Source organism: Anas acuta, chromosome 1 (genome assembly GCF_963932015.1).
Source record: "Anas acuta chromosome 1, bAnaAcu1.1, whole genome shotgun sequence".
In the NCBI taxonomy this organism is placed as follows: Eukaryota; Metazoa; Chordata; class Aves; order Anseriformes; family Anatidae; genus Anas; species Anas acuta.
The window spans coordinates 7,869,475-7,882,282 of NC_088979.1; the positions used below are offsets into that span (position 1 = coordinate 7,869,475).

The 12,808-nt window shown below is 53.2% G+C and overlaps 1 protein-coding gene across 2 annotated transcripts in view; it reads left to right on the forward strand.

Annotated features, from left to right (window-relative positions):
• The first annotated feature begins 712 nt into the window (after window positions 1-712).
• LOC137847173 (coiled-coil domain-containing protein 81-like) overlaps window positions 713-12,808 on the forward strand; it is a 68,018-nt gene continuing 55,922 nt past the window's right edge. The window contains exons 1-13 of one of the 2 annotated variants that reach the window (XM_068665486.1): window positions 713-2,568; window positions 5,141-5,990; window positions 6,171-6,232; window positions 6,654-6,810; window positions 7,302-7,558; window positions 7,876-7,961; window positions 8,289-8,407; window positions 9,143-9,263; window positions 9,461-9,584; window positions 9,686-9,832; window positions 10,207-10,385; window positions 10,693-10,821; window positions 11,151-11,955. In XM_068665486.1, coding sequence (XP_068521587.1) covers window positions 5,915-5,990; window positions 6,171-6,232; window positions 6,654-6,810; window positions 7,302-7,558; window positions 7,876-7,961; window positions 8,289-8,407; window positions 9,143-9,263; window positions 9,461-9,584; window positions 9,686-9,832; window positions 10,207-10,385; window positions 10,693-10,821; window positions 11,151-11,253 — 1,560 coding nt within the window. In that variant the 5' untranslated portion in view covers window positions 713-2,568; window positions 5,141-5,914 and the 3' untranslated portion in view covers window positions 11,254-11,955. Of the gene's footprint in view, window positions 2,569-5,140; window positions 5,991-6,170; window positions 6,233-6,653; window positions 6,811-7,301; window positions 7,559-7,875; window positions 7,962-8,288; window positions 8,408-9,142; window positions 9,264-9,460; window positions 9,585-9,685; window positions 9,833-10,206; window positions 10,386-10,692; window positions 10,822-11,150; window positions 11,956-12,808 lie in introns of those variants that run through there. The other variant, XM_068665539.1, reaches the window with a different exon arrangement.

A 12,808-nucleotide genomic window follows, 5' to 3' on the forward strand; every position in this document is an offset into this window, starting at 1 on the left:
TGTTCAGTTTTGGGCCCCTCGCTACAAGAAGGACATGGAGGTGCTCGAGCAAGTCCAGAGAAGGGCGACAAAGCTGGTGAGGGGCCTGGAGAACAAGTCCTACGAGGAGCGGCTGAGGGAGCTGGGCTTGTTCAGCCCGGAGAAGAGGAGGCTCAGGGGCGACCTTATCGCTCTCTACAGGTACCTCAAAGGAGGCTATAGTGAGGTAGGGGTTGGCCTGTTCTCCCACGTGCCTGGTGACAGGACAAGGGGGAATGGGCTTAAGTTGCGCCAGGGGAGTTTTAGATTGGATCTTAGGAAGAACTTCTTTACTGAAAGGGTTGTTAGGCATTGGAACAGGCTGCCCAGGGAAGTGGTTGAGTCCCCATCCCTGGAGGTCTTTAAAAGACATTTAGATGTAGAGCTTAGGGATATGGTTTAGTGGAGGACTTTTAGGGTTAGGTCAGAGGTTGGACTCAATGATCTTGAGGTCTCTTTCAACCTAGAAATTCTGTGATTCTGTGGTTCTGTGAGAGTATCTGGGTATGCCAAGTGCTTTCAAGCACTCCAGAAGGAACCTTTCTCTTCTCTCAGGGGACCATGTGCGCACTCTTCCCCTTTGAGCTCTACCAGGAATCTTCTCTCAAAGAGAAAACCTGCCCCTCCTGAGCCTTGTTTTCTTTTGTGAAGGACGAGGACTCCTTCAAAGCCCACTGCAGTGAAAGTGTCTTGCCCTTAGCTTCAGAGGCTGTGGGCTGAGGCCTTTCATGCTGCCTTTCTGAGAGAAAGCAGGCTGCAGGGAAACTGCCCTGAGCCTGGGGAAAACCTGAGGGGATGACTGCCCCACTGCCATGGGACAGCTCCCACATTAGCACCTCCACCTGAAAACGTTCCTTGTTTCTGCTTTCCTGTAGCAGAAGACGCAGATGGAAATGCAGAGGCTGCAGACAGAGAGTGCATCCTCCATGGCACTTGTGGAACTGAAAAAGTCTCTGCAGATGGTGCCAGTGGACATGAAACAGCAGCATGTCCTCATCCCTCACTCCCCCGAGAAGGCTGAAGCAGCTCCGTGTGCAAATCAAGTGCCAAGGAAGTGTTGGCCAGCTCCCACAAAGGCTGGGAAAAGCTGAGCTGCAGCAGGCTGCCCGAGGGATCCAGCATGCGGGTCGCTCAGCTCTGGGCTTTGTCCCTGACCTAGCTGCCTCGGGGAGGCAATGACCATGCAGAGGCCCTGCCTCCAGGCTTACCTCTGCAGATCCACAATCCTAAAGCTCCCCTGCAGCTGACAGTGACGCATCCACAACGGAAGGAGGCTGTGCTCCCAGCTCCTGGGACTGGGGGAAGGCAGAGTAAAGAGCCTTTTCCCAGGTGAGGCTGAGAGGGAGCTGGAGGATGCAGCCCCTGGGCTCTTGTCCGTGAGTCAGCGAGCAGCTTTCTTTGGGCACAGAGTCTGGGTGAACTCCACAGGTGTTCTGACACAGGTCCATCTCATGCCTTGTTCCTTGCTGGGTGTCTGGTTAATAAGCAACAGCTTTTGCCACCAAATCCTCCACTTGTGTGCTTGCAGATTGCAAAACAGTGTGTTAGTGATTGCCTTCTGCTCTTGGCAGCTGGCACAGCTGCAGGTGTAGGGCAGCAGCAGGGCATCAGATGCTGTGGCATCAGTGACACACCATGATTGTGCTGCACCAGCCTCTTGGAGCTCTGCCTTTTAGGCATTTCCTTCTTTCCACAGGAGCCATCAGCCAGCCAGCTCTTTCACAGTGCTGGTGGACCCAACAGATGCCCATACGTGACTGCCCTCCTCTGCAGGCCGATCTTAGTTACTCAGAAGCTCCTTGCTGCTTTTCCCTTAGGTGTACCTTCAGTTGGTGTCCTGAATTATGCCTGCCTGTCCTTGGACACCAGGACATGCTCCTCCGCAAGAGCAAAGTCCAAGCACAGTTTTCCACAGCCTGGAAAAACCATGGGCTGGGGGAATGGCTCTTCCCTTCCCAGCCCACAGCAAACCCCTCTCAGATGCTGGCACCAAGAGCAGCGCTCTACAGCATTGAAAGCGGTGCCCTGGAGTCACACTGCCTTAGTTTTGCTTCCATGATTGGGCTCCACATACCTCATGGAGGAGTTGCAGGGGAAGCTCCCCTCTGTGTTGCAGAGCACACACTTGTCCCTCAGGACACCTCAGAGACCATGCGTGATGTGGCCAGTATGCATATGGAACCTACACTAATGATTCTTCGGAGACCTGATGAACATACAAGAGACTTACAGGAAATTAATTGAATATGTATTTGTCCCACTACTATAAGCATGCTGCCAGTAACTGTTGGTGTGCAAGTGAGGTGGAGCTATCCCCCTTGCATCTGGCGTGTGTGCACAGCGCTGAATAAACATACCTACTTTACAACTTTACAGGTTGTGGAGTCTGTTTTCTGCAAGTCAGTTTGTCAAGCCAGCCAGGAGACACTCTGCTCGGCTGCGGGATCGGACGCCCCTAGGCGCGCCCTGGGTATTTTCCTCAGAGGAGCCTTCGCTCCCAGCCGCTCCCTGTGGGAGCAGACCATGACCTCCTGAAGCTGCAGACAAGCGGTATGTTTAACAAAGGGGGCCAGTAAGTCATAGGGGGCACCTGCTCTTGGCCGGGGCCACCAATAAACCTTGCTGAGATGTCTGGCGTACGGCATAGTCCCTGTAAGGGAGGAGGGTACCCTACAGGCTGATCGACAGAATGGTCAAAGGGGATTTGCTGACCGATAGGGTGGCCGCTAGCAATCTTGGGAGCAGACTGAGCAAATCCAAGGTCACCGCTGCGTCCTAGTATTGGGAGCCAGGATGTACCTGCTAATGACTGTAGAAGAAGCAGGAGAAGGGTAAGCGGGCCTCTCCCAGTTGTGACAAGGTTACCTGGGTGAATTTTGCAGCTGCTGGAGGGATATGAACTGGAGTGGTAATACTGTATGTCTTATTTGTAAATGTCTGGTGACTGAGTCCCAAATAGGATTGCAATTAAAGTTTACAATTTATTAAAAGAACAGAGGCAAGCAAACAGCGCTGGGTGCGCCAGGAGTCTCTGCTCCAGCAAGACGCACACCAGTTACATCAAGCAGCTGATTTTTATGCTACCAGTCTAATACATATTCATTACTACTTCTAGAAAAAAAAGGGTTATTATAATTAGTTTCCGGAATCCAAGCCCTCCTACTGGAGCATGTGTATCAGTCTCCAGTGGTGTCTCTGGGGATCTCTGGGGGTCTCTCGTGCTGAAGGCTCTTAGTCTTCCTCCCAGGGTTTTTTTCTTGTCCTTCTCCTTTGTCCATCTTGGCCGGATGTCACAGACTTGCGCAGCGTCCCATGCAAACTTTGTCTTTTAGTTGTCCTTTGGTTTTCCCCTTTTCCTTAATCTCTTGGCCAGATATCAGAGACTTGTGTAGTATCCTAAGCAACAGTCATCATAGTTAGCAGTTATTCTGAAACCCCTTTGTTCTCTTATCCCCTATTGACACGAATTGCTGGACCATTCCTTTGCAAGATACAAGATCTATATACATTAACCACTCTGTTCTTCTTAGACTTGTGGTTATACAAGGGTATGTAAGACAGAAGGTCACATTCATCATACCATGCGGCCCTAGCATTTTTCCATATTGACACAAATCTGATGAACACATTTCTCAGGTGTGGAAAGAAAATTCTAGAATTTGCTTTTATTTTTTTTAAATCTTGAAAAGAAATAAGAAAGAAGCAATGTACTGTCTACAGTGCAGAAGCAGCACCACGAGAAAGAGAAGAGGCTTCTCCCTTGGATGTAGGCCCTGTGTGGGATGCCAAATAAGCCATTCTCTCTGAAGCAGCAGCTTCAGCGTCCTCCTCACAGGCCTCTCCTGAGGAAGTGTGCAGCTCATCCATATTCTCTCTGTCACAGGGTGCCTCCTCCCAGAGCAAAGACTGTAGACTGTACTTCCTCAGCCTCTTCCTTGGCTGGAGGCCCTGTGGGGGAGCCCAGCAAAGCCCCTCTCACTGCAGAAGCAGCACCATAAGAAGGAGAAATGGCTTCTCTCTCGGCTGGAGACTCTGTGTGGGATGTCAATCCTCACCACCCTCTTTGTGAAGAATTTTTGTGGCCACCAAGGAGCAGCTCTGACTAGCCTTCTCATATTCTCTTTACAGGGATGCCTCCTGCTATTAAGAGCCGGCTGCTCACACCCCAGAGTCGCTCTCCAGCCAGACTCTCCAGGGTGACAGGGGAGGCACAGCTGGGCCAGGCTGCTGGGGAAAAAGAGCCTTCTCCCAAATGAGGCTGGGGGGGGAAAGCCATAGAAGGCAGCCTTTTACTTTATAAATAATTTTACTTTATAAATAATTTGTATACTTTTGCTTTCCTCAAAGCGGACGGTTGTTCATACATTAATAGCATTTGAGTTGAGGTTCCAAATTCTAAGCAAAATATTGTTAGGGTACATTCTGTATGGATTAGGAGCCTGTGGAATACGGAGAGGCAGTGTCACAACAGTGACTCGGGACGTGTGACAGAAGAGGGACCATGGACCCAAGAGCAGATTTACAAAGGTTCTACTGAAGTTTGTTTCACGATCGTGTGACCCCTCTGCCATTAGGGAAGTGAGAGGTCACCATTAAAATATTCAGCAGTTCATATAAAATTTGCAACAAAATGCTGTGTGAACATACACAGTCACATTGTTACAGCAGTCCTGACTCCACCAATCGTCTTCCTCATTTCCATGCAACGCGGTGCTTTGGACTGAGGCCTCGGGTAGACACCAGTCCTTCATTTATGTCTCCCTGAGAGCTTGCTCTTCTCCAGAGTTAAGCTTTCTCAAAACAGGATTTTTGGTGTTTTGTCACCTAATCTGCTTGTTGCTCCTAGCATGTCCTGCAAAAGTTCTCAGGCGGGTACATACAGCTTTTGCTAAGACCATACTGGGTGTGCCAGTTCTGCAGGCTCCACCAAGTGCCATCACTCCACGTTGTGGTCTGTGGCAGTTAACAAGCTACCTAAAGAGTCTGAGCCTGGTGTGGGCACTTGGCCTCATTACCATAGAAAGAACTGTCTGGAGCCCATTTTTCACGAGAATGCACACCTGGCTATGTAACATTACATTTTCCTCACCACTTTCCTTTATTTCCTTTGTTTTATTTATAGTGGGTAGCTGCAACCACTTGGAAGAAAAAGCAGAAGAGGAGAGAGAAATGCTGCCCAAATGTTTGCAGTGTGATCAGTGTTAATAAAGCTTCTGACTGACCTCTTTTAAAATGCACTTGCGTTATTACACATTTGGAGTCACAGTATTCCCCAACACTCTAGTGCAGTCTTTGGCCATCCACCCACTGGCTGCTTCAGAGAAGGAATGAAAACGAAGAGGCTCTAACTCCAGTGGTCACCCTGCTGGCTAAAAAATCACCAGAGCTGAGGGTCACGCACAGAAAGTGGAAGGGGACGGTGCTCCCTGCACCTATAGCTGGATGACGTGGGAAGGTTCAGCCCAAGGAAAAGTCCTGGACAGTGCTGAGAGAAGTTGCAGCCTCCTTTCCTGCTCCTGGGGCAAGGCCTGGGGCCAGCACCCTGCAGTGACCCTCACAGCCTGCGGACTGCTCTGCCCGAATCTCCAGGGTGCAGCAGTCTCCTTGGGGAGGCAGCTCCCTGACAGGGCAGGCTGCAGCCCCTGTTGTGACACGCGATGAGGCAACAGCGGGGCCATCTGTGACATCACACCACGTCCTGCTCAAAAGCCCTGTGCGCCGCGACCTGCCCTCACTTGGCTGCGAGGCCTTCAGGAGGCAGTGGCTGGTGCTGCTCTGCTGGGGCTGCCGCTGTGATCTTGAGGAGCTGCCTTGCAGAAAGGAGCCAAAGGCACTGGGAAGCAGCATCCCCGCGTGGGACAATTCCTGCTGACGAGTGGAGGAGGCCCGGAGCGAGATGGAGGCCAGGAGTGCTCCCATCCTGTGCAACGGCCGCCTCATGTGTCCAACACTCATGCACCTCCAGGACGATGGTGAGCCCAACAGGAGGTGCCTGAGGAACAGGCAGCAGCGCAGCCCACTTGAGCTGCAGTTTCTTGTGGGGAGAGAGAGGGAGGGTCTGGGGACATAGACACTGGCCCCATTGGCCACGAGGACTGTGCTGGACGAGAAAGCTGGCTTGCAGTATGACGTCTCTTGCCCTTGCTTTTCAGAGATTGTGAAAGTTTGGGATGCAGTATCCCACTTCATCCGCAGGCAGTTTGCGCTGAACAAGGTGAGCTTGGCAGCCTCATCCTGCCCTCTTACTCTGCTCTTTCCCACAGCCCACCTCCTCAAGCATCAGAAACACCCCAGCGGTGGCCTGCAAACTGCAGAGGTGCCAGGGGCCCCTTGCTGCTCTGGCAGTATGCACAAAAGAAGAGCCCAGCTCCAGCAGAAGGACGGGGTCCATTCTGCCTGGTGCTTGTGTGTTGCCCGTGGCCAGAGTGGGCAGGCCAGCATGTCGCTGGTGCTGGCACTCAAGGCTTTCCCTGCTTGTTGGGAAAATCCGTGACATTGAGGCCATCTCCAGGGCTCTGCAGAGTGACACTGCCTGGCACCTTCTCGTGAGCAGTGGCCAAGGCATGAGGGCCCATCTTCTTGCTTGGAGAAGCCCCAGAAATACTGACCCGTGTTCCTGATTTCTTGCTTTTCAGGGTGTCACAGTACCTGGGCTGGGCACCTTCTTTGCTGTTAAACAGGACCGGCCCATGGCAGGCGTTAAGCTCCTTGACGCAAAGAAGCCCGTCTTCCAGGTTTCGGAGCACTTTGCCAATGTTCATGGGCTCCCTTACAAGAAAGAAACTTTTCCTGGTAAGAAGAGACATGATTGTCTGGGCTCCCACGCGCGGGGACTTTGGGCTGCATGCTCAGCTGCTGCTGGGAGGGCAGTGGAGGGGTTCCACAGCTCCTCCAGGAGGTCCAGAGAAAGGCCTGAGCTCCTCTCAAGCCAAGGCCCATCAATGCCTTGCACGTCCCTCCAGACACCAGCTCCCAGAAACGTCCCTCCCCATCCTGTTGGCACCCTGATGGTTGCGTTGGTGGTTGACTTCTGCTCTAAGCAGTTCGGACAACAGCAGGTGCAGGCTGACACTGGGCATCAGCTTCTATGGCATCAGCGATGCCCCACGACTGTGCTGCCCCAGGCGCTTGGAGCTCTGTCTTTCAGGGATTCTCTTCCTCCAGACGAGCAGTCTGCAAGACAGCTCTGTAGCAGTGCTGGAGGGCCCAGAAGCTACCCAAATGGGACTGCCCTCCTCTGCAGGCCTGTCTTAGTTATTTTCTCCTTGCTTCCTCTCCCTCAGGAATACCTCCATTTGTTTTCCTGAATTATGCCTGGCTGTCCTTGGACATCGGCATTCCTCGGGACACCGTGCAGCGCTGCATTCAGGAGACCCTGCTCTTTCTCTCCTACACCCTTGCAAAGAAGCAGGCTGTGGATTTCATCTTCAAGGACATCGGCCGCCTGGTCTTCCGCAAGAGCAGAGTCCAAATGCACTTTTCCTCCGACTTTGTTCACAACCTGAATAGCAACGGCCAGCTGTTGAAATGCCGCCTCACTGTAAGTTTCTCACTGCACCAGCACAGCCCAGGGCTCCTGGGAAATGCCCCGAGAGGCCGTTGGGAGGGACTTCTCCTTCTGGGTCAGACGCGTCTCCTGATGAGGCACAGGAGTCTGGCCCCTGCACAAAGCCAGGCAGTGATTTGCCGGGTGCAGGCACTTGCTGGGCAGCTTGTGCTGCTCGTAAAGGAGGGGTGAACACTAAGCCCTGCAAGCTCTGCCTGCGGGCTGCTTTCTGCCTGAGCAGCCGCGATGCCTTCGTTGGCAAGGGCATCCCTTCCTGGCCATGGTCTCACCCACGACTGTCTCTCCTGCAGAGGTTAAGCACAACGGATTTGGCCACATCGGAGAGAAAAAGCATGGTCCCACACCCAGCTTCTCGAGGTGTCATCATCTTTCCCAGGTGGGTGCATTGCTTCTGCAGCCCTCGGCTGAGAGTTTTGGCAGCTTTTCAGCTCCTCTCCAGCAGATCAGCAGTGCCAGGGCTTGCCCTGTGCTCAGGGAGGAGCTGGAGGGGGACTTCTCCAAGCACTGTTTCCTCCTCCACTCCACACCGATTCTTGCTTGTTTTGGATGAGGGGTCATTCTCTTTGTGTAGCTAGGGCTGGGAGGATATCTATTCCCTGCCCAGCCCATAGCAAGCCCCTCTCAGATGCTGGCACCAGGACCAGCACCCTACAGCCCTAGAATATGGTGCCCTGGAGTCACACTGCCTTGGTCTTTCTTCCAGGATTGGGCTCTACATACCTCGGGGAAGAGCTGCAGGGGAAGGGTCTCTCCAAGCACCCAAGGGTTCTGCTTTGGAGAAGAAGGGAGACGCAAGTGTGGAGGGAGAGTCTACCAGAAGAGGTAATGTGAGAGCGGGCTCTTGGGAGTGACAGCCCCTGGGCGACCTCTCTGCCCTTCCCTTCTGAATGTCCTCCTGAGGGCAAGGGGTACAGAGACAAAGCTGGAAGGCTGCGCTTTGCACAGGATGAGGCCCCTCCTCTGACCCCAGTTCCCTGCGGCAGTAGCTCTGCTGGGCCTTCGTAGGAACCAGAATGGCAGGGCAGCCCAGAGCTTCCCGTAGCATTCGACAGTGCTCAGGCCTCTTCCACGCTGGCCTCCTGGAGCTCCTGTCTACTGAAAGCCCCACTCTGGATGAGATGTGTCCAAAGGTAGAATGTGGGGTACAGTGGCAGCAGGGAGTCCCAGGACTCCCATCCCCACCTGAGCAGTTGCGAGCCCAATAAAGACTGTTACTTCCTGCTGGAGGGACCAGCACGGGCTTCGTAGTGTGCCGATTTCCCAGAACACAGAATGGTTTTAGGATGGGAGCTACCTGAAGACGTCAGCTTGGCCAAACCCCTGCTCAAACTGGGCAACCCAGCACCAGTGTCCAAGGAGCATGTCCTGTGCAGATGACTCCCATCCCCACCCGTGAAATGCCAGTGGCCAAGGAGACTCCCTTCTAGGCCAACCCATCTCCCAGCTTGCTCTGCCTTTTACAAGTAGCACCGGATCCAGCAGGGAGGCTCATTCCCTGCCTCTTTGTGTGGCCACCAAGGAGCAGCACTGACGAGCCTTCTCGTTTCCTCCTTACAGGGATGCCTCCTATTAAGAGCCAGCTGCTTACACCCAAGAGTCTCTCTCTATCCAGACTCTCCAAGATGAAAGGGGAGGCATATCTGGGCCAGGCTGCAGGGGAAAAAGTGCCTTCACCCAGGTAAGGCTTGGGGGGAACTGGAGGAGGCAGCCCCTGGGCTCTTCTCCTTGAGTCATTGAGCGGCTTTCCTTGGCTCAGGGACTTAGTGAACTTTACAGAGGTCCCAACACATGTCCCACCAACTGCTGTTTCCTCGCTGGGCACCTGGTTGTTGAGCAAAATCTCTAACAGCAAATCCTCCTCTTGTGTGCTTGCAGAATGCCAACAGCAAGTCAGGAGAGCAACTCAAAAATGGCAGAAGAGGGGAAGGGCAAGCACTGTGCTGCAGCCTGGCCCCAAAATCAAGCCCCTGCCTGTGAAGGTCAACGGAGAGCAGGACAGGTAGCCACTGGATCTGTGTGCCCATTGCCGGGTTGTTTCACGGGTTGCCTTTGTGGAGATTTGATGTTTCTCTGATCGTTGCATGCCCTTCTCTCCTGTAGGAAATATGCTGCCTGTACCAGCAAGAAGATGAGAAAACTCTGCAGGCATTGTTGGTTGAGGAGCAGCTGAAGAAAGAATGGGAGAGACAGAACATGTGGGCACAGTGCAAGGCTCGTGGCAAAACGAACGGGAGAGAGAGTATCTGGGTATGCCAAGTGCTTTCAAGCACTCCAGAAGGAACCTTTCTCTTCTCTCAGGGGGCCATGTGAACACTCTTCCCCTCTTAGCTCTGCAAGGAAGCTTCTCTCCAAGAGAAAAATCTGCCCTTTCTGAGCCTTGTTTTATATTTTGAAGGGCGAGGGCTCCTCCAAAGCCCACTGCAGTGAAAGTGTTCTTGCCCTTAGTTTCAGAGGCTGAGGGTGTTACCGTTTCATGCTGCCTTTCTGAGAGAAAGCAGGCTGCAGGGAAACTGCCCTGAGCCTGAGGAAACCCTGAGGGGACGACTGCCCCACTGCCATGGGACAGCTCCCACGTTAGCACCCCCATCTAAAAATGTTCCTTCTTTCTTCTTCTCCTGTAGCAGAAGACGCAGGTGGAAATGCAGAGGCTTCAGACAGAGAGTGCATCCTCCATGGCACTTGTGGAACTGAAAAAGTCTCTGCAGATGGTGCCAGTGGACATGAAAGAGCAGCATGTCCTCGTCCCTCACCCGCCGGAGAAGAAGGCTGAGGCAGCTCCTCTGAGCAAACCAAGTGCCAAGTAAGTGTGGGCCAGCACCCAAAAAGGCCAGGAAAAGCTGAGCTGCATCAGGCTGCCCGAGGGATCCAGCATGTGGGTTGCTCAGCTCTGGGCTTTGGCTCTCCATCCCCTGGCTGCTTCACAGAGGGAATGACCGTGGAGAGGCCCTGCCTCCAGCTGTCCCCCTGCAGACCCAAAGTCCTAAAGCTCCCCTGCAGCTGACAGTGACGCACCCACAATGGAAGGAGGCTGTGCTCCTTGCTTTTGGGCAGCCAGAGGTGGGGACCTTCAGAGCCCACCTGAGAGTTTATTTTCTCTGTTGCTGCAGCTGCCTTTCAGTGCGGAGTGTGCGGGTGAGGAAACAGCTGGTGAAGAGAAAAGAGGTCCTGCAGAAAGACAAGACCAAGAGCAGAGCTGTCGACATCCCTGGAAATTCTGCAGAGGATCTTCTGATTTGGTAAACCTCTCCTGCAACAGCCTTCATTCCACTAGCAACAGCCCCTTCCTTGGGCAATGAGGCCCCTGGGCTCACGAGAACCCTTGCCCTGGCCTTCCGTAGCTGCTTGGCCAAAGGTCTCCAGCCTGGCCTCACACAGCGCCTCGGCCTGGCGCTGCGTAGATTCCCTGTCACTGGCTGGGACTCGAGGGGCCCCCGCAAGGCCACACAGAGCCTTGGGACTCCTGCATATGCACACTCCGCAGGACTGGGGCTGAAGGGAGCAGGGAGTGTCACTCCGCTGCCCTCACTGGAACAGAAACTTGAACCCTTTCTTTTTCTCTCCCTAGCATTGGTGAGAAAATCCCTGTGCTTCCAATGCCAAAGATGACACAAGCATCAGGGAAACCAGCGAGGACCCCTCGCAGCTGTGAGCAGCTGCGAGCCCAATAAAGTCTTTTGCTTCCTGCTGGAAGGACCAGCACGGGCTTTGTAGTGTTCTGATTTCACAGAAACACAGAATGGTTGAGGTTGGAAGGTACCTGAAGAGGTCAGCTTGGCCAACCCCCTGCTCAAACATTGCCACCCAGCACCAGTGTCCAAGGAGCATGTCCTGTGGAGATGGCTTTCAAGTGTCTCCCCTTGAGGAGGGAGACTCTACAGCCTCACTGGAGAACCCGTGAGAGGACTCGCTCACCCACACACTACAGAAATGGATCCTGAGGTTAGGTTCAGGTGGAAGCTACTGTGTTTGCTTCTGTGCCCATCGCCTCCTGTCCTGTCATTGGGCTCCACTGAAATGAGCCTGGCTCCATTGCCTTTGCACCCTGCCCGCAGGCATGCAGTTATCCACTGATCCCCCCTGAGCTTTCTCTTCTCCAGGCTAAACAGTCCCAGCTCTCCCAGCTTCTCTTCATAGGAGAGATGCTCTGTTCCCTCAATAATCCACCTCACAATTTTTGTGGGACTGTTAAGCAGTTCAAGTAGCACCACTCGTGGCCTGCCAAGACAGCCACGAAGGCCTCCTAGCTGAGGCTGCTGATTCTCCCTTGCTGAAAGCCAGGTGCCCTTAGGATCCAGCATCAGATCCTGCCTGTGCCTGGAGAGCTGGGAAGAGCTGGGAGCTCTTGATCCTTCCAGGGTGGTGGAACTTCCAAGGTAACGGCTCACTGCAACCTTCCCTTTGGTCCCAGGGAAAAAAAAAAAAAGGCATCAGCACCTGCCCTCACTCCTCACTCAGCCCAGAATTAGCAACAAGTCTTCCTTCCCTGTTGGTACTGCTGCCACGGGAGCTTTGGAGTTAAGAGCCTCTTTTTGGGAAACGGCTTTTCCATGACCTCTCGGGTCTGCACATGGCCAAAAAACAGAGAGAGAGAGAGAGTTTGAAACTTGGGAGAAAGGAAGGAAAGCCAGCAGGGCCAAAGCCTATCCCAGGGACTTTAAATCTGCACAGCACAAAACTGAAGGACAAGTTGATTGTTTTGGTCACATCACTCATACAAGAAAGTGAAGAGCTCTCTTTCTCTCACATGCTCTCACAGTTTTCATTCTCTCCTCCTAAAACTTTCGGGGACTTTGATCCCTCATCAGGCAGCCTCGATGCAAGTTGCTGTCAATTCCACTTGGGTGGAATACCTCTTGCTGAATTGCTGCCTTTGGCCTTAGAGATCCCAATCTATAGGCATCCTTTGAACTGATTTCTTCAAATCCCTTTTAAGCACATCATCCTGAAGTCTACTGAACCCGGCCCATGTAATCTGCTACGTCACATAATGCTGAAAGCTTGTGACCGAGTGAGGGTGCCACGGAGAAGCCCTCCGTGTTGTGGGGCACACGCTCGTCCCTCACAGACCACGTGCGACGTGGCCATCTGACACATGGAGACACTGAGGGAGGGTGCCAGGCACAAGCTCTATATTAAACACTCGTGAAGCATTCCTTCTTCCTTATTCCCTTTCAAGATTTCATGAATAAACAAATGGCAGTTCTAGCATTTCCTTCCCACACC